Source organism: Dipodomys spectabilis, unplaced genomic scaffold (genome assembly GCF_019054845.1).
Source record: "Dipodomys spectabilis isolate Male_0828 unplaced genomic scaffold, ASM1905484v1 ptg000394l, whole genome shotgun sequence".
NCBI classification, from domain to species: domain Eukaryota; kingdom Metazoa; phylum Chordata; class Mammalia; order Rodentia; family Heteromyidae; genus Dipodomys; species Dipodomys spectabilis.
The window spans coordinates 402,234-429,433 of NW_024871071.1; the positions used below are offsets into that span (position 1 = coordinate 402,234).

Consider the following 27,200-nt stretch of genomic DNA (forward strand, 5'->3'; position numbering starts at 1 on the left):
CCAGCATTTCTCTGGTTAATTCAGATAGTTTCAGAGATTGCTCTTCCCTAAACTAGCTTTGAACCATAATCCTCTAATCTCAGGCTCCTAAGTAGCTAGAACTGAGTAACTAGATACAGGTGCCTGCGTAATGTTAGTGTGTGTGTGTGTGTGTGTGTGTGTGTGTGTGTGTGTGTGTTAAAAAAATGATAAGTCTAATTATTTCTTGTAAGGATTAGAAACATACCTAGGTAGATCTTGTAGTGGTAAGGATATGTAGGTACAGTGCAAAGGCAATGGTGGATTTCTGGTTAATGTGACCATCACACATATCTTACCCTCAAGTCCCATTCAAATAACAGTAGAAAAAAATAACTTAAGGTATAGATATATTCAGATAAAAAGAACAGGAAGAATTTCAGGTTCTGGATGTGTGGTATACTGAAGGAGTAGGGGAGGGGATACTAAAAATGGTAGATTTACTGACACTATATGATGGCTAATCCCAAAGTCCTTCTTTCCCTAAATAGCTAAGAAGCCAGTATCTGTTTGCATCTCCTTGAATAAAGGAGATAAAGATTGTCTCAAAAATACAAGACATGTAGAAAACAGAATCAAACATTAAGTACATGAAAGACTATATACCTAACATTTGACCCCTTGCATCATTCTTTTCTTATTCCTTTTTATTATCCTTCTTTCTTTACTTCCTTCCTTTCCTTCTCTTTCTTTTTCTTTTTTTTAAAGATAGGTTCTCAGTATGAGGCTCAGACTAGCTTGAAACTGGGTATATAGCTCCAAGTAGCCTCAAACTCAGTCCTTTTGCATTAGGCTCCCAAGTGGTGAGACCGCAGGGTGTGTCACCAAAATGCTTCCCTCCTCCATTTTTTTAAAAAAATTGTGAAAATACCATATAGAGGGGTTCAATTACATGGACAAGATTATGAGTATGTTTCTTATCAAGCATTGTTGCCTCCTCCTTTGTTTCCCCTTTCCATCCCTTCCCATCTCCCACCTCCCCCAGCCCCCCCTCCCCCCGCCCTTGCCCCGCGCCAGCCAAAGTTGTAAAGTTTGTTTTTCGACAGAACGACTTGTACATCTCATTGTTACAATGGCTCCACCTGTATCCCTAGTTAAATGGTTTGTTTTTTCCCTTCCCCTCCACAAATTATAACAACATCAAATACAATGAAAGCAGGGGTTATACTGTGGGGGAGGGACATACAAAGCATCATATAAATATAAATATGTTAGAAACAATCACATGAAAGAAAAAACATTTGAGTCCTTATCTTGGGGTTCATTTCGCCTAACATCAACTTATCTGACCTTTTCTGCTTGTCTCAGACATATACTAGTTATTGCAAATAAGGGAAAGCATGGGACCTATGTTTCTTTGGGCCTGGCTTACTTCACTTAATATAATTTTTTCCAAGTCTTTCCATTTCCTAACAAATGGGGCAATGTCATTCTTTCTGATGGAAGTAGAATTCCATTGTGTATATATGCCACACTTTTTTTGATCCATTAATCTACTGCCCCTCCTCCATTCTTAAAAACTAATGGAAAACATGAAAAAAGGCTAAGGATCATCAGATATTGAACAGATACCTTCAATGTGAAAGACTGAGGGGAAAAAAATTTTAAAAACCTGAAAGCAGTAATGCAGAGAAATTTGCATTCTAGTTTCCTTAGAAAAAACACAAAATAGAAGATCTACAAAATAAGAGCAGGTTACTGTAAGGAAAATTTAAAACAGAAACATTTAAAATATAAAATTAAATAGGTAACATGTGGAGAGGATTATGATGTACATAAAAATCAATCAAACATGCAAAATACAACCACCAGGAAGTGGGTATGTAAACATGTCATTTATAACACTACTTATATAATAGGTCTCTGTTTTCCTTTTGTTTTATTTATTTATTTATTTTGGGCCTTGAACTCTGGACCCAGGCCCTGTCCTTGAGATCCTTTTTGTTCAAGGCTAGTGCTCTACCACTTGAGCCACTGCACCACTTCAGGATTTTTCTGGTGGGTAATTGTAGATAAATTTCATGGCCTTTCCTGCCCAGGCTGGCTTTGAACCACAATCCTCAGATCTCAGCCTCTTGAGTAGCTAGGATTAGAAGTGTGAGCCACTGGTGTCCCACTGTTCTTTTGTTTTTGTTGCTATTTCCTAGACATCAGATTCATTGTTCATGTATTAGTAAGTGTAATAATAATAAAACTGATGTATAAAAAACTGCCATAAGTACAGCATGTTTGGTGAGAATACATAGAGAACATTATTATACAAGATTTTCCCAAGTTGTGTTGACTATAATAAAGACACTAGTCTCCCCTAACAAAAAGATGCTGGTATTTTAGAATACAGCACAAAAGTATATATGTATGTTAATAATAAATAAGTAATAAATAAATAATAATAATAAATAAATAATAAATAATAGATAATAATAAATAATAAATAATAATAAATAATAAATATTATCTAAATAAATAAGTTTGAAGGAAGAAAACCTTGGAATTAAAGTCATCAGAGAAAGTTACTTTCTCACTCTTACAAGTAGATTATGGTTCCATCCAAGTAGAGCACAAGGGCATTGTCCCAAGTTTAGCTTCCTGCCAACACACACACACACACACACACACACACACACACACACACACACAGCCTTTTAATGACATTAGGAGAGTGTAGTTCACAAGTTAAACAAGAATGGACAGAGATTGGATGAGGGTAGGCTGCAGGGGCAGGCAAGGAGGAGGAGGCTGTAGAGTACTTATTTTTAAACAGGAAAGCCAATCACATCTTAGATTTTCAACCTTGACTGCACATTAGAATTAACTAGGGCTATTTAAAAATGATCTCATGGCCAACCTGCAACCCAGATTGATTAGATTAGAATCTTTGGGGGTATCCCAGAATAAGAGGTTTTAGAAGCTTCCAGGTGATTTCAAATTGCAGACCAGGTTGAGAACCACTGCCTTAGTATTTAACTGCAGTTGCTATGTGAGAGCCAAGTTTTAACATAACCTTTCTTTTTTTTCTTTTTTCTTTTTTGGGTCCGGTCGTGGGGCCTGAACTCTGGGCCTGGGCGCTGTCCCTCAGCTCTTCAACTCTACCACTTGAGCCACAGCGCCACTTCCGTTTTTTTTTTCTTTTTGCTTATGTGGTGCTGGGGAATCAAACCCAGGGCCTCATGCATGCAAGGCAAGTGCTCTACCACTGAGCCACCTTCCCAGCCCCACCTTTCTTTTTTATAAGGCCCTTAGGCTTGAATTACTGAGGGAACACTAGTGACCAAAGAAATAAGTGCTTGTTATACAGTAGCACTGACTCAGAGGATTCCAGACAAGTTAATGAAGAGTGATTACATAATTTAAGTTTCTCTTTTGTTGTTATACTTGTCCTATATTTGTTACATGTTATTCTTCTTGGGTTATTTTAAGGGGCTTATAAGGGGTTGAATTATAAGGAGTTGTATATGTGGAGACAGAGTAGTCGACTTTTAGGATGGTTCCTTTAGAGAAAATGTTAGCTAAATATGCCCTGTTGCATTGTATTTTCACAGAAGGCAAGGGTGTGGGGCAAGGATGAATCAAAACAGAAAATCTTTAACTTGAACTTCCACAGGCTTGCCCTTTATTCTCAGGTCTTCTTCATGTTATTTTTTTCTTTTTTTTTTTTTTTTTTGGTGCCAGTTCTGGGACTTGAACCCAGACGTAGGCTCTGTCCCTGAGCTTTACTTGCTCAAGGCTTGTACTGTACCATTTGTGGCCACAGGGCCATTTCTAGTACCACTTGTGGCCACAGGGCCACTTCTATCTTGTTGGTGGTTAATTGGAGATAAGAGTCTCACAAACTTTCCTGCCTGAGCTGGCTTTGAAACATGATCCTCATATCTCAGCTTCCTGAGTAGCTAGGATTAGAAGTGTGGGCCACTGGCACCTGGCTCAGTCTTCTTTTTGATATTCAGTTTGAAGGTTAATTTTGCTACAAAAATGGCCTTTCTTCTCTCCATATCTGAGACAGCTAGTATTCTGTGGATTAGGCTCCATCCTCCCCTGTGCTACATGTAGCATTCATCCAAGATGTTGTAGAAACATTTTTGACAAAACTTTTAGAGGTCTGTAGAACAGCTAAGGATCACAGTTAGAAGGTAGGTTTGATAGGCAAATCCTCATCTCTCTTATCTCTAAATAACCAACAAAAAAGCTGTAAGTAGAGGTGTGGCTCAAGTGGCAGAGCACCAGTGCCAGGATTGAAATAAAGAAGCAAGAGCAAGAATCTCTGAGTTTAATGTCCCAGTACTGATGCATGCACATACATGTCTATTTAAGGAATGGCAACCAAGAATGAACTTAGAAGCCCAGAGCAGAATGAACTTGTCTTTCTTACTCAATATTGGGCACTATCTATATGAAAGACCCTTGGGGATAGTCACAATTATTTTACAAGACATAAGAATTTAGTGAACTACAATGTGACTAGCTGAAGTTAAAGGATATAGAAGGATGGCAAAGAAGAGAAATGGCATTTCTAAACTGAGCCATTTTTCAGAGTTGTCCTTTAAAGTCTTCAAAGTCCAAAAATCTTGACAGAAGGGAGAAGAGCCAAGCAGAAGAAATGGTGAGAGCAGAGGGATAGAACTCAACAAAATTCAGGACATAGGAATTAATCTGTGTTGGCTAATGCATAGAATATTTAATAGGAGAGGGCTGTGGACAAAGAGGCTATTATATCTAACAGAGAACTCTCTGTAATAAGGAGTTGTGAAGACAATGCTGAGATGTTCAAATGGAATAGAATTATATCTTGGCTGAATGTTAAAGTTGAATAAAACAAGGAACACTGAAACAATTTGCCTTTAAAATTCCAAGATTATTCAGTTGGTTACTTGATCCCTTATCAACTCAGTTCCTCAAATGCAGTGATGAGGTTGGAATTCAGCTACTAAGATTTAAAATATTTATTAGTAAACAACTGCAATTGTTTAAGCACCTGAGACATCAATAGGAATAGGATGATCAGTACAGAATAAAATTTTAAAATAAAAATCTTAAACAGAACACATAATAAGAAACAGCTATGTTGCAGATAATTGTAACACAAAAACACACTGAAATTCAGAGGCTACCTGTAGACGATCAACATGAACTTTGACTCCTCCAATCACTCCTTTTTTGAAGGCTGCCAGCATGTCTAATATGGGATTAAACCGGCTACCCCTAAAAATAAAGCATATAAACAAAATGAGTGTATTAACTTCTGTTAATATGGGGAATAAATAGTCTAATAATAACTATTCAAATAACTCTACAACACTACATAAGAACAACACAAAACAACAACAACAAAAACCAAGAAATCTCTGCTTCCAAAGGGTTCATAGTGTTAATGGCTGTATGATACAAGCATCTGACTCCTTTTTTTAAAAATCAACCTACCTTATATTGTCTTCCCGGATGAGAACAAGAAAAAGTGGGCGTCCATGCATTTTCCAATATTGCTTGATGAACTGCAGTGCATTCTATGAAAACAGATGATGTAGGGTAGAATGGCATAGTATCTAAGCTGATTGAAAACTTAACCATGAGAGGCAAAAAGCCAACAAAACTCACATTATGAGAATTCGAAGCCTAGATAATTCAGACTAAGGAAACACTGTTACTTTAATTTGTTTTTTAAAAATAATCACATTGCCCAAATTTTAAGGCTTTTTATTTTGTACATGTGTACCCTCTCTCTGGTGGCCTAAAAAAATACAGTTCAAGAATGGTCTGCAACAATGAGATGCACAAGTCGTTATGTGGAAAAACGAACTTTACAACTTTGGTGGGCGGGGCGGGGGAGGATTGGATGGCGGGGGGAGGATGGGAAGGGGAAACAAAGGAGGAGGCTACAATGCTTGATAAGAAATGTACTCATTATCTTGCCCATCTAATTGTAACCCCTCTGTACAGTATTTTCACAATAAAAAAACTAAAAAAAAAAAAAAAAAGAATGGTCTCAGCGGGGTGCTGGTGGCTCACACCTGTAATACTAGCTACTCAGGAGGCTGAGATAGCAGTTCAAAGCCACCTTGGGCAGGAAAATCTGTGAGACTCTTCTCCAATTAACCACCAGATAACTGGAAGTGGTGTTGTGCCTCAAGTGGTAGAGTGCTCACCTTGAGCTGAAGAGCTCAGGGACAGTACCTAGGCCCAGAGTCCAAGCCCCACAACTCATAAGGGGAAAAAAAAAGGAATGGTCTCAAAGAAAGCCTGGCATGGTGATGCATGCCTGTAATCCTAGTACTTGGAAGAATGAGATAGGAGAATTTCAAGTTGAAGCCAGTCTGGCTTGTTTATTAAAAAAGAAAAAATAAACCAAAAGACAAAAAAAGATACTTGGAAGAAAAAAATATCATCCCAGTGATATTCACAAGATTAATTATCATCATTGTATATTACATTACCATAATATAGCACAGCAGATAGAAGAGATTGAAGTAAATCTATTAAAACTGAAGTGATATGGAGGGAATGCTTTATGTGTTTAAATATTTAATTACATACTACCATCATCACTATCCTATCATACTCATGTTTTATTATGTCCAGTCTAGATATTCAATTTAATCCTCAGAACAGCTTTATTACAATTACTTTTATGATTACTTTTTTTCTTTTTGGGGTCCAGTCGTGGGGCCTGAACTCTGGGCCTGGGCACTGTCCCTCAGCTCTTCAATTCAAGGCTAGAGCTCTACCACTTGAGCCACAGCACCACTTCTGGCTTTTTTCTTTTTGCTTATGTGGTGATGAGGAATCGAACCCAGGGCCTCATGCATGCAAGGCAAGTGCTCTACCACTGAGCCACCTTCCCAGCCCCTAGGATTACTTTTTATGGATTAGAAAACAGTGGCATATAAGATTTAAATAACTTGCTCAAGAATATAAAGCTGACAAGTGAGGGATAAAGATTTTAAAAGAGAGAAAAAAGATAAATGGGAGCCCACAGCTGAGTCAGCCACAGTCAGATACAGAGAAAATTCCCCACATCGTGGATGGTCCTAAGCAACACTGGGAATCATTTGATTTGATTTTGTTTCCAAATGTGCAGAACAAACCATAGAAACACAAGAAAACTGGCAATTCAAGGAAGCTCAGCTCTCACAGAAAATAACCAGGCGATAGAACAGACAATGAAGAGCCTAGAAGACAGTTCTTAAAATGCTTAGAAACACAAGAAAACTGGCAATTCAAGGAAGCTCAGCTCTCACAGAAAATAACCAGGCGATAGAGCAGACAATGAAGGGCCTAGAAGACAGTTCTTAAAATGCTTTAAAAATACTTCTGATAAATATGTTAATGAAAAGATAGAAAGTCTTCATATGTCAATTTGTGAGTGTGATGAGACTAACCAAGGTTGATTAGAGCAATTTCATGGAATCCACAAAAACTAAATGAAGTCCAAAAGAAGGAAAGGTAGACCAATTTAAAAATAGTCACTCCACTAAAAGATATGAGAGAAGACACTGATAAATTAAAGGAGTGAAGAAGTCCACACAAGACCTAAAAGAAAGTTTCAATAAAGAGATAGAGATCATAAATTAACAATTAGAAGTCAGAGAAATAAAAAACAAAGTAGAAATTATTGACAGAAGAATAGATGACATAAAAGATAAAAATAGATAACATAGAAGACAGTCTCAAGAATCAAAGATAGTGAAGTAAGCCAGGCCCAAAGAAACATAGGTCCCATGATTTCCCTTATTTGCAATAACTAGTACTTGCGTAGGACAAGTAGAAAAGGTCAAAAGCTATGTACATATGACCATATAAGATGATGTTGAGTGAAATGAACCCCAAGATAGGGACACAATTTTTTTTTCTTTCTCGCTATTGTTTCTAATGTATTTATAAGGTACCATGTGATTTTTGTGTTTCTTTGTATGTTCTTCCCCTACGGTATAACTCCCTACATCTTGTATATACACTTCTCTAGCTTGGGGAAGGGAAGGTAAAAAGCAAAATGCTTAAATAGACATACAGGCTTACCCATTGTAACAATGAGATATTCAAGATACTATGTTGAAAATGAACTTTACAACTTTGGTGGAGGCGGGGCGGGGAGTTGTAGAGGTGGAAGGAAAGGGATGGTAGGGGAAAAACAAAGGAGGAGGCAACAATGCTAAATAGGAAATGTACTCATTACCTTGCTGATGTAACTGTAATCCCCTTGTACAGTATTTTTACAATTAAAAACATACAAAAAAAGAATCAAAGATAGATTAGATATTATAGAGAAGGAGGAGACAATTATCCAGGAAAAAATCCAAGAAACAAGAAAGAGCTTACAAAAATTTCAGAACTTAATAAAAACACCTAATTTTAGGCTGATTGGTAGTGAAGAAGAAGAGGAAGAAACCAAATGGATAGGAAACATTTAACAGAATTCTAGCAGAGAACTTTCCAACACACAAAACACTAAGCCCGTTTAGATACAAGAAGCCTCTAAAACTCCCAACAGACCAGAAAAGAATATCCCACCGACACATTATAATCAGCATAGGATCAACAGAGACCAAGGAAAGGATCTTTAAAGCTGTCAGAGAGAAAAAATTAACTACTTATAAAGGAAAAGCTATCAGAATAACTACAGATTTCTCAGCTGAAACCATGCAATCCAGGAGAGCCTGGCATGATGTATGTCACACCTTAAAGATAAACAACTACCAACCAAGAATACTGTATCCAGCAAAGCTCTCCTTCATAACTGTGGGACAAATAAAACTTTCCAGAACAAGGAAAAATGGAAATAATTTACCTCCACAAAACCAGCACTACAGAAGATACTTAAAGATGTCCTACATATAGAAAACTAACAAGAACATGAAAGTAGTAGAGAATGGCCCCTTACCAGAAAACCAGATAATTATAGTAAGAAAATATAAGGCACAAACTCTAAGAAAGTGGATAACATGGCAAGAACTACCAAACACTTCTCAGTTCTGATTTTCAATATTAATACACTTAACTCTCCAATTAAATGACAGATTGTCTTGTTGAATCAAAAACACAGGACCCATCCCGCTTCTGTCTTCAAGACACATCTTGCCCCCAAAACAAATATATTCTGAAACTGAAAGGCTGGAATAAAATCTTTCAAGCAAATGGCCCTATAAACAGGCCAGAGTAGAAATTCTAGTATCAGATAAACAAGATTTCAAATTAAAATTCGTGAGAAGAGACAAGGAAGGATACTGCATACTAATGAAGGGATCTATAATACAAGAGGATATAACAATTCTAAATATCTATACACCAAATGCCAGACAACCCAACTTCATCTAACAACTACTACTTACCTTAAAAACACACATAGATCCAAACACAAAGATTGTTGGTAACTTTAACACATCACTGTCACCTCCTGATAGATCATCCCAGCAAAAACTTAACAGAGAAACCTCATACCTAAATAACTACATTGACCAAACAGACTTAACAGACATCTACAGAATATTTCACCCAGTAATATCATAATATTCTTCACAGCAGCTCATGGAAGATTCTCCAAAACAGGTCATATTTTAGGTCACAAAGCAAAACTAAATTCAGAAAACATGAGATTGTTCCTTGCATCCTGTCAGACCACAACAGAATAAAATTAGAGGTCAACACCAAAAGCCATCACAGAATATTCTCTAATTCAGGGAGACTGAACAAAACATTATTAAATGAGCAGTGGGTCATTGAGGAGCTCAGAACAGTGCAAATGTTTGTGGAATCTGTGAAATAATTAAATTTTTCCATTGCTTCCAGAGTCTACAATTTGATAGCATAAAGGTTTGCCAAGTATTTCCTTACAATGTTCTGAATCTTGCTTGTTTCTGTCGTGATATTCCAATATTTGTCTCTAATTTTATTTATTTGGGGTGTTCTCTTCTTTAAGACTAGATAAATGGGACTACAACAAACTGGAGTTTCTTCATGGCAAAGGACATAGCTAGCAAGATAAACAGAACGCCTACCGAATGGGAAAAGAAATTTACTAGCTATGTATCACAAGGGACTCATATAAAGTATACTTAGCTCAAAAAATTAAACCCCCCAAAACAAATCCTCAAAGAAACAACAACCCAATTAATAAATGGACTAAAGACTTAAAGAGAGATTTCTTAGAAGAAATACAAATAGCCAATGACAAATGAACAGATGGTCAACATCCCTGGCCATAAAAGAAATACAAATCAAAACAACATTGAGATTCTATCTCACCACAATTAGAATGGCCATTACCAAGATATCGTAACAATAACAGGTGCTGGAGAGGATGTGTCTATAAGAGAACACAACTACTCTGTTGGTAGTAATGTAATCTTGCTCAAGCACTCTGGAAAGCAATATGGAAGTTCCTCCAAAGAATAAACATAAAGGTTCCCTATAACCCAGCAATTCCACTCCAAGCATTTATCCAATTGATCACTAACCAGTTCACACTAAAGGTACCAGCACAATCATGCTCACTGCAGCATTGTTTACCATAGACAAGATATGTAATCAACACAAATGCCCATCAGTGGATGAAGGGTCAAGAAATGTGGTACATACAGACAATGTAATTTAATGCGTCCATCAGAAAGAATAAAATTACTCCATTCTTCGTAAGGAAATGGAAAGCCAGACCCAAAGAAACATAGGTTTCATAGTTTCCCTCATTTGTAGTAAAAATATTGGGCCTATAAACCTACAAGTAAACCCAATGGATGGTAAAAAAAAAATTACACTTGGATATGATAAAGACTCTAAGCATTCACAGAATGAAATCAAAGGAGAGTATTTCCAGAGCGTATCACCAAGGCTCAATAGCTGTTTGCATATGATAATGTAAAATGATGCTTACCTAAATGAACTCCAAGAAATGGAAACAAGAGGTTTTTTTTATTTTACTTTTTGTGATTCTTTTTTGTTTTTGTTTTTCCTCTTTTGTCGCTGTTTTTGATTTCTGTAGTTTTTGCCTTACATGTAAGTTTATCTGTTTTGGGAAGGGGAAGGGGAAGCCCAGAAATAGTGGGACAAAGTGTGATCTAACTCAGCAGTGATATTCACTAGACAACCATGCTGAAAATGAATCTTTACAAACTGGGGGGAGGGGGGGAGTGAGGGAAAAGGTGACACAGTTCAAAAAGAAATGTATTCAGTACCTGAACTATTTAACTGTATCCCCTCTGTACATCACCTTTACAATAAAAGTAAAAAAAGATTTTAAAAGATATAATCTAACTCCAGATTTCATACTCTGTATTATTATTTTAAGGTTTTATACTCTGCAATTAAAACAGGGAATAGAGGAGATTTCAACTCATAGAATTAGGTGTTAGGTGAGGTTGTCCTGGACATTTTCATTTTTGGTGGTTAATGTTTGAAACCAGTTTTGTGCTTGCCAGATAGGTAATCTACAACTTGAATCACACCCTCAGCCCTTTTTGCTTTAGTTAATTTTCATACAGGTGTCACTATCTTTTTGTTCCAGTTGGCATTGATCCAGAAGCCTCCAAATCTCTTCCTTCTAAGTAGCAGGGATTATAAGTGTGCAGTACCATGTCTGGCCTTGGATATTCTTTATAAAGAAAATTATTCTGCTAATTCTACTTTGTTAAAAAAATAAGTCTTTCATATAAACATAGTTTTCAACACAGTTTACCCGCTTTTGCAAACTTTATCTTTTCACTCCACTTACAGAAAAGTGCAAAAATCAGTAAAATAACTTTACAGACTTCATCCTTCATTCTAATGCTCCCAGTTAGCTAAACTCTGCAAAGGTGTTCATTTTACTTCCATATCTTACACTGTGTATCTCAGTGCACAGCTATGCAGGAGTGCTTGATTAAGCAACATACGATAAAAATCTTAGAAATAAAGTCATCCTATTTCAGTCAAAAGGGATTCTGAAACTACCTTTATGTCATCTATCAGTAGTAAAACATCTTGAGACATGTAGAAATCACTTAGGTCAAAGATGATAGGGTAACAAACCACTGTCTTTCCTAGAATGCGATAAATCTGTAATGGGAAACAAAAACAAATAAATATAAAACATACTTAAAGGCAAAGCAACAGTATTATCAATCTCAACTAAGTTAAAACAGATGCTAATCTGAATAGGTAAATGAAATCTATACAACATTAATTTTAAAGTTTCTTGCCAAATCAGTATAAAAAGTAGATAATTTCTAATAAATGGGAAAAGTCTACATAAAATTTGTTGTAAAGGTATTTTACAATGCTTAGAAAAAACACAGCAGTGTCCTAAGCATTTCTTCCCAGAAAGCTTCTGTGGTATGAAACAAGATAAGTAAGATTTAAGGAAAATAATGTCAAATAATTTGCCTTAGTCCATCATAAAATATGATAATAGAGGGATAGTATGTCAAATATCATCTTAACATGTGCTATCACAATTCAAACACTGGGCAGAACTTTTTCAAGCACCTTTGATGTACCCAGGCAGCCAATGGGTCTATCTGGCCTTCCGGAGAGTCCTAACTTTTCATTGATACCTAGGTGGAAATAAGCCTGTAAAACACAAATTTGTAAATCAGAGTCAGACAAGAATCCATACTTTTTTAAAAACCATTTTCTCTTCCCCATTGGCTTTTTAGTTTATGATTTTTCAAAAAAAAAGAAAAAGAGGCAAGGGAAACTTGAACCAAATACTGCAAGCTAATCAATATATTAACTTAAGATTTTAAGCTACCAAGCTTTTTTTTTTTTTTTGGTCGGTCGTGGGGCTTGAACTCTGGGCCTGGGCGCTGTCCCTCAGCTCTTCAGCTCAAGGCGAGCGCTCTACCACTTGAGCTACAGCGCCACTTCCGGTTTTCTGGTGGTTTATTGGAGATAGGAGTCTCATGGTCTCTCCTGCCCGGGCTGGCTTTGAACCGCGATCCTCAGATCTCAGCCTCCTGAGTAGCTAGGATTACAGGCGTGAGCCACCAGCGCCCAGCAATCAAATCTTTTTTTTTTTTTTTTTTTTTGTCGGTCATGGGGCTTGAACTCTGGGCCTGGGTGCTGTCCTTCAGCTCTTCAGCTCAAGGCGAGCACTCTACCACTTGAGCTACAGCGCCACTTCCAAGCTACCAAGCTTTTTAAAGAGAAAAACAGTATATTCATTTAGCAACCTCCTAAAATTTTTTTTTGGTCGGTCATGGGGCTTGAACTCTGGGCTTGGGCACTATCCGAGCTCCTCAGCTCAAGGCGAGCGGTCTACAGCTTGAGCCACAGCACCACTTCCAGTTTTCTGATGGTTAATTGGAGAGAGTCTCACGGACTTTTCTGCCCGGGCTGGCTTTGAACCGTGATCCTCAGACCTCAGCCACCTCAGTAGCTAGGATTACAGGCGTGAACCACTGGCTCCCAGCAACACTATTCTTATGTTATTGTAAATGCACAACTTGTATGGCTCTGTCTTGACTTGTATCTGATTATCTAAGAGTTTCAAAAAATCAGGCCCATATACCTTCTACTGGGTTTATATCTTCATGTATTTACCACCAAAATGGAATCACCTTTATTGATCTTTCTGATTATATGAATTTTATAAATAATTCAAAGTATGTTCTAAAAATGGCTGGCTGGCCTTGTTTATTCTCACTGCCCCATAAACAGGGGTTATGTATATATATGTCTATATTATTGATATATACTAATGCTTTTATAAACAGATTCATATTTTTATGACTTAATATTGTGGTGTTATGGTTTCAAGATATTAAAATGAGGCCATTCATTTTCTCTGTCTACCAATGCTGAAGTGACTGAAAAAGTCTAACTGTGAGTAAAAACCGTTAAGTATTAGAAAACAGGGAAATGTACAGCACAAGAATAGAAATGCCTAAATTTTCTATAAGGCAAAAACATACTGTTGCAATGAATTAGGAGTTAATACCAGAACTGAGCACTTAATTCAATCATGAAGATCCTTTATCCTATTTAGCACCTGGGCAATGATGAAAGTAGTTGCTAATTATTTTATTATTTTAAAAATAATTCCAGTAACACTTTTGGCAGTGTGCAATTGTATCTGCAGGATAATTCTGTAGACTTGCTAAATCAAAGAGGATGAACCTTCTCTCTGAAAGATAATACCTAGCTGATTATTACACTGGCATTAATAGTGCACAGATCTTTTAGTCACTTTCTTGAGTCAAAGTGATGTTCATTTTACTCTTAAAACTACTGTACTAAAATATTTGTGGCTCAACATTTTCAAACATATTAAATGTCTACTTATATATTATAAATTTTTTCATTTTTTTTCCTACCATAAGAATATTGTCTGAGCGGACTACATACTAGATCAAGCATCATTTCAGCATACTTCAATCTAAACATTTTCCTAATAGGAAATTTCACAAACACTTTTATTATTATTGTTGTTGTTGTTGTTATCAGTATCATTTGGTGTTAGTCCTGTGGCTTGCACCACTTAGGATGCTATGAATTTTTTGTTCCAGGCTAATCATCAACCACTTGAGCCACAGCGCCACTTCCACCTTTTGGGTTACACATACTTTTTATTTTGCCAGTCCTGGGGACTGAACTGAGGGCCTGGGCTCTGTCCCTGAACCTCTCTGTGCTCAAGGCTAGTGCTCTACCATTTGAGCCATAGAACCACTTCTGGATTTTTCTGTTTATGTGGTACTGAGTGATCAAACCAAGGGTTTCATGCATGCTAGGAAGCACTCTACAATTCTGCCACATTCCCAGTCATGGTCGACAACATACTTTTAATGTATCAGGTTACTTGTACTGTATTTAATTAAGATTAAATACAAAGCCAGTCATTTCTTAAAGGCCTTTGACATTGATATCCTTCTATAAATAAATACCCCTAGCATCTGCAATAAAAATATTGCCTCATTTTCCTTCTAGTGTTTTTATATTTTAATAACTTTAAAGCACTTAAATCTTTACTGTGTCTACTATTTTTTGCACTTATGAAAGGTAGACACTAACCTAAGTTTTCCTAAAATCAAACCAACTATTTCTATATTATGCTGATTATTTGAATTTATTTCAAACAACAACTTTGTCACATACAAAATTAATGTACTAGATTTCTTTGTTTATTCTACCATGTCAAAGTTGACTTTGTCCTGATTTCTCCTTTTGAATTGAACATTCTTAGAAAACAGCATCCCCTAATTTGGCATTGTGCCTGCATGTAGTTAATACTTAGGAAATGGATGAATGGGGGAGCAACCAACTGTCCTCCTGAGCCACATGTGCAATGAAGACTGGTTCTGGAATAGCAGACAGAGTTAACTGCCCAAAAAAGTACTTCTGCAATATTATATTGCATAACTACACTGAAACTTGGACACATAACACTAGACGGAGCACCTTTTCCACAAATATTTTCAAAATTTCAGATTTCATAAACTACCTTGGATTTAAGACAGTAATAATATTAAACAGCCATGAACAAATTACTAGGCAAGTTTCTTGAGCCACTATTCTTTACAACAATGGAAACATTTTCTGAGACAAGTCTGCAGCAATTAAGTAATGCCACTCTGTAATGTTCACTCCATTCTTGGGTAGAGATACTACTGTGTCCCTTTTATAATATACATAAAACTTGGACTGAAATACATAGAAGCAACCAAACTATCCAGAAAACAGAAGTACTTTATACTAATTAGATTGGCACTGTATAACAGAATCAGATCATTGTATAACAGGATCAGATCACCTTGAAGCAAATCACACCAGTCACGTCATGAACATTAACCACAACACAAAAGGCCCGCTCTTAGCTCTCTACCCTACATCCTCTTTACTGGCTGAAATAGGTTGCAGGTTCTCAGAATAAAAGGCATAAAAATATGTACATTAGGTAAGATTAGAGGGAGCGCCTTTGTTTTTAACAGAAAGGCTTATAAAGGGTCAGTATGCTAGGCAACACATATAGAGGATGAATTCTAAAGGACAGTAGTTTGGGAGATACAGTCTGAAACAACAATCAGAGAACAATCTTGCTCTTCACAAAGGTACATGGAAGCTGGATTTGTGATTCAGCTTTTATCTTTAACCAAACCAAATACCACAGTGTATACCATTTACTAAATCTTTAAAATAATAAAATGTAAAAAGTATAAAGTCAGGATCTGCTGTCTTTACTTGCTGTGCAACAGAATGCTTTCTACTGCCCCTGTGATCCACAGCAGAGGAATCTCTTCAGAGCTGTTATCAGAGTGAATTATAATCAGCTATTGTCCTATGGTTAGACTCAGAGGTCACCTTAGTGCCCCAGGGGCTCTGAATATAGCAGGTATTTGGAATGAATAAAATGCTACATTCAAGTGATTTGTTAATCATGTTGGCCTTTTACATCTTGGCTGCATGTTATTTGGTAGATACCACAAAAATTATGATGAAAATTTGCTCATATTAGTCTTGAGAAGAACAAAAACAGATTTGGGTTAATTTGCTTTAAGTGTATATTTATCAAAGACTGACCTTTGTTTCCATTCTGTAGAGCTTTCTGTGAGACCATAAAAGTGTTTCAGCAGAAACAACCTGCATGTAAATAACAATCTGCAGTGTGTAAGCCTTAGGGTTTGGAATACTTTTCATTACTACATTGCCTCCTCTGCTTGCCTTCAGCTCCTCAGTTCCTACTTGGTCTTGCTTATTATCTTTTATTCTCTTCCACCATAAAAATCAGATCTCCTCATTATTTACATCATATGTGATTTCAAACTGTTACCTCTCTAACGGATCTTTGTTCTTTCTGCCTTAGCACTCCATTGGGTGGGAAGTGGAGTACAAGGAGAATGTCTAATTTTTAGAGAGGTATGAGGTCCCTTTAACAGCTTGTGCTTATTTGTGAGACACCTACAATCTATTTTGTGTTGCCTAGAGGTAAGGTCTAGCCTGGTGAATAGCAATTATGGGTTCCTGCCATGTCATGTGTGCCTCAACTATCTCAGACCTTATTGTTTTAAAAATATTTTTATTATTAATTGGTACAAAACTTGTGTGTGTGTGTGTGTGTGTGTGTGTGAGTTTTGGGGTTTCCAGGACCTGTGCTCTTTCTCTGAGCTTTTAAGCTCAAGACTAGCACTTTACCACTTGAGCCACAGTTCTACTGCTGGATTTTGGTGGTTAATTAAAGCTTATGGACATTCTTGCTGGGGCTGGCTTTAAACTGATCCTCAGTTCTCAGTCTCCTAAGTAGTTAAAATTACAGGTGTGAGCCATTGTCACCCAGCATACAATGCTTCTTGATCAATGTCATTCCTTCCTTTTTTGTGGCATCTCAGATTTGACCACAAATATTTATATCAATTTAATCACTTTAACCTTGACTACTTGAGAATTTTTTTTTTTTTTTAACAAATACTGTTTGTAAGAAGGAAGACTGTTCCGGGATTGTTTTTAACAATTACCATAGGAAATGGCAGTTTCTGAACAACAAGTGGGAGTCAAACAATTCCCTGTTTCTAATGAGGAAGAATATTCACAACATAGCAATTCTTGACCCTTTTGAAGAGCAGTGTGTACAAAGGTCTCCAAAGTCACCTTTTAATCTAATTCCAATTAGACATCAAATACAAGCTAGGACATCATTTTATGCTTTCTTTGAGAGCGGCAAACTGAAGGGATAAGAAATACTTCATACTTCAAACAGCAAATAAAGGAAAAAGAGAGGGGTAGTATTTATCAAAAAATTAAATCACAACTGACAAAAAATGACAACTGAAATTAAGACTAATTCCTAAGTGCTCTTTACCAGGAGTGAAATGAGTAAGACCTGTGAATGCAATATTCATTGTGCATGTATACGTGTGCACACATATGCACACATCACACAGAATGCAGTTTTATTATTTACTTTTAGGTAACATCCTACAAAGCAAATTTCTCAATTAGAAAGTTTGGGATTAATGATCCTATTTCAGAGTTGGATTTTTAACTATACATCTCACCTATAAAGTAAATCCAATCATCATGCTCTGCTACCTTTTTAAAGGAGAATATAAAGAGGCAAAATGACTTACTTTCACAAGCTCCTGCTGAGGCCAGATCTGAATTGGTTCTACCTGTTGAGGAGTTTGAGTTTGAATACCATATGTGTTAAGAAACACTTGAAGGCTAAAGAGAAAAGAGACATTTTTAGACAATGCATCATATACAGTTTAGGAAATGACAAATCAGAAGGATAAAAGGGAAGAGAATATGATAACTTGGAGCATATTATTCATATTAATCTGTTAATGTCATCAATGTACCATATGCCCTGGAGTCCAGGTCTTCCTGGATTTTTCCTAGAGTATCAGATGAGAACTCTGAGGGCTGGCAGTAAGTTTAAGTGCTAATGTTGGGAATCCCCATAATGTTCTTGTACTCATTTCTTAAAACTATAATCCAGGTAGCACTGGCATTGGTTACAGTTTAATATTCACATCAGCTAAGACAAAAAATATTTTTAAACATAAAAGAATGTAGTGCTAGCATTTAAAATGACATTCTTGAAACCCTGGCAAGAAATCTATAAAGTTAATCTCTACAGAATATGATAAGTGTAAATATTCACCCTCCTCTCCCCACAAAAGAAAACACCACCCATTTGGATTTCATACCGTTGACTTTCTGCTACGAGTGCTACATGGACTACCAAATCGTTTTCCAGTGGTCCCTGTAACACAGAATAAAGGTGTGTGTGGGGGGTGTGTGAGAGAACATTTCAAAGGATTTGGTCATCATCAGCTACAATGAGGATCAAGGACAATATTAACCATCTCTAAGCAGTTCATTAAGATGATGGACACCAGCTGGCTCTAAGCTGCTGCCTTTCTTTACTAGCTTGCCACTGCCTACTAATCAATTTGATGGTGTAGACAGAGTAATGGAACACAAGGAATGAAAAGTCATAAATCTTATCACTACCAGAGGGGTTAGACTGTCAGGGCTATTTTGAATGATGCATAAGAGTAGTTTGGGGACTGAGAGTCATTTTCCATCATTTAATTCTGAAGGGAAGAAGAAGAACTAAAAATAAAAATCCAATTTATGTATTCCCTGTAAAAAATGATTGTGAGTTAAAATTGTTCATTTGACATCTTAACCACATATAAGGTTATTTCCTTTCTTATTAGCCAATTTCCCTTTGGCATTTTATATATCAAAATAGCTTTGTTCTAATATGTAGTTTCTCTGGTAGAGAATGAACTCCTCAGCTGACTATATAATTACCATTATGTTCACTAAATACAAGCTGTTAGATTTAATAGTTCTAATCAAAAACAGTGTTGGATATTTGCTACTCTATTTTTGTGTTGAAAAGATTCACTATAACATATATTAATGCATTGTTAAAAGAAACTCACTTTTGAGTCTTTATATAATTAACAAAGAATGTAAGGAAGTATCAGTATAGGATGGGGGCTCTGAAAATAGTGATCAAATATAACTTTATATAATGAATTCAAAATTCTCAATAGTATACTGTAAAACATTTGATTTACCATCAGTTAGTTCCTCTCCATGGTATTCAATCTGCCACTAGAATTTATGTATGATGGCAGGCAAGAAACACCACAATCCATATACCAGCAGTAAATATCATACCGTCAAAGGGGCAGTTCCCAGAGTCATTGTGAAAATGCTGTAACAGGCAGACTTTCATGTAATTTAAATAAATTTATAAGATAAAACATAACAAATCAAGGAAAACAAATGCATATTACAATAATGTTACAAATTCTATTTTAACTGATAAAGACCTTACAATTAAATGTTTCACAAAAAGATGAGAAAAGAACTAATTATTCCATCTCATCAAGATTTCTAGCAACAAATGAAACAATTAAGTTGATTAGACCTAGTATTTACTTCATCAGGAGGAGGATTACCTTAGAGTGGGCCATTATCTACAATCTCTGGAACTATTAAGAGATTCTTAAATAAAAAGCAAGTAGAAACATAATAGAATACAGTTATAATAAATAAGGCACTTTATAGAACCTAATTGGAAAATTGGCATCTTCTTTTTGAATCATAGACCAATTATTTAGGATAATATTGTTTCCATTTGCAGGAGAGAGTACTAAGACTGAAAATGGCCAGTACACATGTTGAGTCGCAGTGAACATCTGGTTAGTAACTAATGGCTAAAGAACTCTCTCTCTCTCTCTCTTTTTTTTTTTTTTTTGTCCGTCATTGGGGCTGAACTCTGGGCCTGGGTGCTGTCCCTCAGCTCTTTAGCTCAAGGCTAATGCCCTACCATTTCAGTCACAATGCCACTTCCAGCTTTTTTCTGCTTATGTGATGCTGAGGAATTGAACCCAGGGCCTTATGCATGCGAATCAAGCACTCTACCACTAAGCCACATTCCCAGCCCCTAAAGAACTCTTTAACAGCAAAAAATCCAGCAATTTAGGGGTAGGGGGAGGATGGGAAGGGATGGGAAGGGGAAACAAAGGAGGAGGCTACAATGCTTGATAAGAAATGTACTCATTATCTTGCCCATGTAATTGTAACTCCTCTGTACTGTATTTTTACAATAAAAAATAAATAAAAATTAAAAAAAATCTAGCAATTTAGAAAGTTCTGATTTATACACCATCAACCATAATGGAGCTGGGCTTTCAACTCTAGCCCAAATAGAACTCCTCAAGCCATTCTCTGCTCAGAAAGAATTTGGCATGTGTAGTTTCTGCTCAACAACTACCTTCCTTTCAAACCACCACTACTGCTGGCTAAAGCTAAGGGTGGGATAATACAGTCATAATATTTAATGTATATATGTGAAAGTATATTGAGATAAATTGAGGGGATTAGTGGGGTTGGGAGAGATGGTACAAAATGATGAAAGGGATGACACTGATCAAGATGTGTAGCCATAAATGATATGCTGGATAAAATCATTTTATACAACTACCTAACAATAATAAAAAATAAATTAAAAACAAGAAAAAGTAAATAAAATCCAATTCTGATGTAAGTCAGGTTCAGAGACAAAGGGCACATGTTTTTTCTTAAATGTGGAAGTTAGAACTAAAATCTAAACTTATAAAACCACATGTAAGGCCATATGAACATATATACAATCAAACTAACTGAAGTATGGTATGTACAAGGATGGATTGTCACAGTGTAAGTCCTTTGAACAATTAACTGGCAGTTTAACAAAATGAATGCCAGGAAGCTGAAACTTGTTTTGTCTGAGATGGATAGAGCTAAAGGACTAAGAGGCTGATGAAAGGAGAGAGGAATTGTGGACAATTACAGTCCTAAAACTCAATGTACATATGCAAAAATGGAACGAGGTAACCTGAGGAATATGTGGGGTTAGGTTAAGATGGGGGAGAATGATGGAATGGGTGACACTGATCAAGATACATGGTAATAATAAACTGGCATAAATTGAAATTCCTTAGTATAACTATCAATTTTAAAATAGAAAATAAAAACTCATTAACACTGCTCAACCTCATAATAGGCCACAATAGCTGGAAACCTCAGGATTATCTTTGATACCTTAATTTTACCCCTCAAATTCAATCAGTCACCCAAATCCTATGAGTCCCTTCTTCACAAGGCACCATTAATCTTGCTTCCTGTTTTCATTTCTAGCAAACATTTAACTCTGTGGGCCAGGAACTATTTAAGTGCTTGACAAATTATTATTTCTATTGTACATATAAGAAAAATGAAGTTCAGAAAGTTGAAGTAGCATATTCAAAGACATAGAACTAGTAAAGAGTACTGCTAGAATCAGACCCATATGTCTGACTGTAGTCTGAACTCTTAACTACTAACTTCTGCTTTTATGAGTGGAGAGAAGGCAGGCTTTGGAACTGAAAGACCAATTTATAAGTCCATATTGTCACTTACTTTGATAATGATTGTGGTCATCTACTAGAAGTTTTAAACTTACCATGGATACAACTTAAGTATTGCTTTCCATACTTAATTCCACTAAACTGTCAAGCATTCTTTATCCATACAAAACACATTATGAATTTATCTGTTTTAGACAAAAAATGTGTCAGGGCTGGGTGTCAGTGGTTCATGCCTATAATTGTAGTTACTCATGAGGCTGAGATCTGAGGGTTGTGGTTTGAAGCCAGCCTGAATCCAGCCTGGACAGGAAAGTCTGTGAGATGTTTATGCCCAATTAAGTGCCAAAAAATGGAAGTGGAATTGGGGCTCAAGTGGTAGATCATTAGTTTTGAGAGAGGGAGAGAGAGAGAGAGAGAGAGAGAGAGAGAGAGAGAAAGGAAAGCTCAGGCACAGAGCCCAGGCCCTAGTTCAAGCCTCAGATATTCAAGGCATTCTTGATCCTTTTTACCTTCCTTTCAAGGCTTATACTCAGTAACAGCTGAATATGCACACTGACAATACAGACTGACCACCACAAAGCTGCATTAAACACTTTTATTAGATAGGTTAATAAAATTATTCTTATTTACTGATGAGAAAACTGTGAAATGGGAATAAGAATCTTAAGCATGTCTACTATATATGAGTAAGATCAAACAAAAGAGGCTTGTAAGATATGCAACACAAATGATTATTTATGCTAGTATTTGTTGTGTGTCAATTTCAACAAATCTTAGTTTGCTTATCTATAAACTGTGTCTACTAAAAATGCTTCATAGAGTAATGAGGACAATATGTATTATTTCATTGGATTAGTAGAGCATACACAATCATTTAACACAGGCATATAAGTACTAAAAATATTAGATTTTGTATGAACTCTAATAACACAACCAAACATATGTCCCCTGCAAGATGATTCCTTGGACTTTGCTTCATGCCTACCTTTATCCATATTGTGTCACATTAATTTTTTTTGTAGCATTGATTTGCATGCCAAAGGTGGCCAAAAAATGTTGAGTGAATGAAGAACAGGAAAGGATGATGGGTGATGGACAGATTTGTAATGTTTAGGACATCCGTTCTCTATTCCAGAACCACTGTTTCTCAAACTCCAAACTTCCTGAGTCTTGTATCACACAGGTGCAAACTACTACTTCCTGCTTGTCTCCTATCTGTTTTAGAATCCACTAGAAAGTACAGTTCACTCACCTGAAGTTTCTGTCCATCTCATTTAATTTGCACTTTCTGTTCTATCCAGAATCTAAACATCAGGGTGTTCAAATATGATCTGTCCCTATTAGCAAGAGCAAATGTTATGTGTGAGTCACTGGGCACTAGTCATGGACTGCCTGGTACCCTCACTTTGGAAGTGGCTTAGTTTTTGGAATGCTTATGAATGGGTTAACCACAGTGAGCTCTGAGAGGGGCTCCTTGTGCTTGCTTTTAAAAAACAAACAACTAGGGCTGGTCACAAGTAACTTTTTCTAAAGGGAAGGCAATTGGTACTGATTTGATGGCCTGAAGAAACTGTTCTTTGTATTATGGGTTAGACTTTACAGATCCCTCACACACATACACAACATATGTTTGCAAATACAAACCAGGATAGTTTTTTTTTTTTTTGGGGGGGGGGTATGGTTGTGGGGCCTGAACTCTGGGCCTGGGTGCTGTGCCTCAGCTCTTCAGCTCAAGGCTAGCACTCTACCACTTGAGACATAGCGCTACTTCGGGCTTTTTTTTTCTGCTTATGTGGTGCTGAGGAATCGAACCCAGGGCCTCATGCATGCAAGGCAAGTGCTCTACCACTGAGCCACTTTCCGGGCCCCAGGATAGTTTTTATAAAAGAGAAATAACCATAATTAAATGTACACACATTTATATAATGCCATATAATCACATGACTTTAGACTAACAACATATAATGGGAAATATTCTGGCTCAAAACTTCCATTTTCAATAATGTTGGACTACATCTGTTTAGTAAATTTCTGCATTATGATAAAGCACATTCACATGAACTTGCAAACTTAATTTTTAAGTGTTCAATGGAAGAAGCACTTCCACAGTATAATAATATCATCTTGGCACTACCTGGTTTAAGACTGCAACTCATCTTAAGATTTAAAACTATGATAATTAACACATTACAAGTTCATTTCCAGATTCTAGTTTTTAAATTACTCAAATCAGGTCAAAGTAGTAAGGATAGAGATCTGTACCTTGGTACTATAAATAAAACAGTGTAAAAAACTTTCAAAAGGAATATAGAGAAGCTATAATATGAACAAGTCTCATATTTTCTTCTCCATGTTCTTTGTAAGTCTATGTATTCCGATAGATGATTCATTAATGAGGTCAAAAAATTCAAAAGATTAAAAGCTCTGAAAAAGTTTTCAGTGAATGTCTTTTTCAAATGTGCCGTCCCCCCCATCTATTCAGTCACCATCAGCTAACAACTAGGTAATCTACTGATTATTATTCATGCCTCTTTTCTGAAGTTTCTTCATGCTTATAGGAGCAAATGAGGACTTAGCACTTTTCCCACTAATTATTGCATATCATGGTATTCTTTTCATTTATAAATACACAGACCATGTCTATTAAGACATTCTGTTTAACATTCCATTTTGTAGATGTACCATATTTATTAATGTCATCTCATTGTTTTAATTATTTGAGGGCAGTCAACTTTTGGAAGTGAAATCTCTGGATGTGGTTATAGTTACATAGGAACAACGATACCAAAACTTATCCTAACTCATTCAAGGCACTGCTAGCTGTGATTTATTGAAAGATTGTCAATTAAGAATGGCAGGTTTAGATTTGGCGAGAAGGATAGAGGTTAGAGTCTGAATCTTTTCTAGGAAGAAGGCAAAAAAAATACATAGATGTTCAGTTACAATTTATTCACAGAAACAACACAGCAGCCTACTGATAAGATTGGTCTTATTATTTTACTGTTCTTTGTCTTGTAGTCTGGTTTAGAATATGAAGAATGGTGCGAATGTTAATGTCTTGAGAATCTGTGTGCCATGTATTATTCAAGTGTACTCTGACCTTTACTCTTACAAAAAGATCTCATTTTAAAAATCAGGAAACTGACATACAGAACTATTACATAATTTTGCAAATATTATACATTGTAGTTTTAGAGCTTAGCTTAACCTATAGGTTATGTCTAGGTCTGCAGTTAAAATGACAGATACCACAATGTGTTTTTATTTCAAGATAATATGTTGCTGCTATGTGGTATGTATCGGACAGAGTTCTCAAAAGAAACTCTGTGTGTGTGTGTGTGTGTGTGTGTGTGTGTGTGTGTGTGTGTGTGTGTGTGTGTGTGTGTGTGTGTGTGTGTGTGTGTGTGTGTGTGTGTGTGGAGAGGTGAGGAGGTAAAGGAAGGAGAGTTGGAAAGAAATTTATTAAACGGAATTGGCACACATGATTCTGGAAGATGGAAAGATCCAAGATGTGCAGGATTGTTTGGCAATCTAGGGAATCTGAAGAGCTGATGGTCAGAACTAGTCTGAATCTGAAAGCCAGAAACCCTTAGAGGTAATGGTAGATCTAGTCTAACATTAGGCTGACTTAAGAGCCAGGAAGAACTGGTGTTTCTCTTCAAGTCAAGAGGCAAGAAAAAAGCCAATGTCAGAGTTTGAAGGTAGTCTTACAGTGAGAATCTTCCTTCTACTGAGTAGTCAGTCAGCTTCCAACTGACTGGATGAACTCCATCTGCATTGGGGAGGACAATCTGGTTTGTTCAGTATTGATTTAAATGTTAATTTTGGAAGCAATTCATAAAAATAGTTGAAATGAAAATATACCCAGAATAGTTTTTAGGCAAATATCTGGGCAACCTCTGGTCCAGTTAATTTGATACAAAATTAACAATTTTTTGGTTATACAAACATGTTAGCATTGTCTTTGGTATGTGTGGGAAGAATGGTGCAAAGGCCCATCAACAAACTATTCTTTATCCATTTGAGATCAGATTTTAAGATAATTTCAGATGTTGCCTACAAATGTATATTTTCTGCATTTTGATAGAACACAATGCTTTAGTTCTTGTCAATTAGGTTTAAAATTTATCTCATCTGTTAAAAAATCCATACAATAATTCTTATTTTTGCAACATTCTGCTAAGCCCTAGTCAAATTAGTTTTATTTTTAATATGCTCAATGGTGAATAAAATAAGCGATTGTGGCTCCCTTTAATAGGCTTTTTTTTATTAAAAACAAGGCAAGGGAGGAAGAAGACAAAGAAAGAAAGCAAAAAAAAAAAAAAAAAAAGGAAGCAAAAAATATGGCTCATATCTCACTGGAGAAGGGTCTTGTCTCAAGGGCAATGCATTTGAAACATTCTGTGTCTCTGCTTTTGGGGCTTTACATAACTCATTTATGCTCATTACCCTTCTACAGTAGGTCTTGCCAACATTCAGCATTTTTTTCATTACACTCATTTTTCAGTAAAACCTCATTAGCTGAAGAAACTAGGCAAATGCTTTATATATCTCTATTCCAATTGGAGATAGCACACCAGCAGTACTTCTCCTCAGGAACTAAGTAACAGGCTACAGTGTGAACACATGCATATCCTAACAGAGATGCCCTGGCATCTTGTTCTAACATTTCCAACCTACCCAAAGCAGCAATATGAAAAAAATTAATAGGAAAGCAGAAGAAATTAAGAAAAAATATCAGAGGAATAACGTATCAGATATGGTTAAAAAGCCATATGTGGCTCAAGGGTAGTACAGCTGGCCAGGGAGAGAATGGTCCTTTAGGGCTATGTATTAATATGATGGATTAGTGATCTTTATAGGCTTCGCATTTGATATTTTTATTTTTATTATAAAAGTGGTGCATACACCGGTTACAGTTACATAAGTCATGTATTAAGTACATTTCTTTTTGAACAGTGTCATGCTCTCCCTCAGTTTTTCCCAGTTTTTTCCCTCTCGGCTCCCTTACCCCCTAAGTTAGGCTTTACATTTAAAAGGAAAGTGAATGAATTAAAAAAAATCCTAGACCATAAATATGCAGTTCTAAATGCTTAAACAAATAAATCAGGCAATGTTTTTTGACAGCTATTGTTTTAATGACTCCAATTATCTTGGAAGAGAATGCTTTCACGATGCCACAATGAATTGATTTTTCAAATAATTTTATTACTCCTTTCTAAAACACTTGCTGTAACTGGATGCCTCTATATGTTTGTCTTAAAGAAATAACAGTGTTCAAGGTCTCTCCTACTTCCCAGAAACAATGATATACTAATTATACAAGCCAGGTGGAGTCCTGGACCCACGGTATGTGTAGATAAAGAGAGCAAGAAA

General features: G+C 36.2%; 1 protein-coding gene across 4 annotated transcripts in view; it reads right to left on the reverse strand.

The window, feature by feature from the left end:
• The window catches only part of Phkb (phosphorylase kinase regulatory subunit beta), a 197,549-nt gene that overhangs the window by 32,951 nt on the left and 137,398 nt on the right, over positions 1-27,200 (reverse strand). For all 4 annotated transcript variants that reach the window (XM_042667366.1, XM_042667367.1, XM_042667369.1 and 1 more), the window contains 6 exons: positions 18,621-18,676; positions 18,039-18,132; positions 12,466-12,549; positions 11,932-12,036; positions 5,437-5,519; positions 5,127-5,217 (listed from right to left, as the gene is read on the reverse strand). In XM_042667366.1, coding sequence (XP_042523300.1) covers positions 5,127-5,217; positions 5,437-5,519; positions 11,932-12,036; positions 12,466-12,549; positions 18,039-18,132; positions 18,621-18,676 — 513 coding nt within the window. The remainder of the gene's footprint in view (positions 1-5,126; positions 5,218-5,436; positions 5,520-11,931; positions 12,037-12,465; positions 12,550-18,038; positions 18,133-18,620; positions 18,677-27,200) is intronic.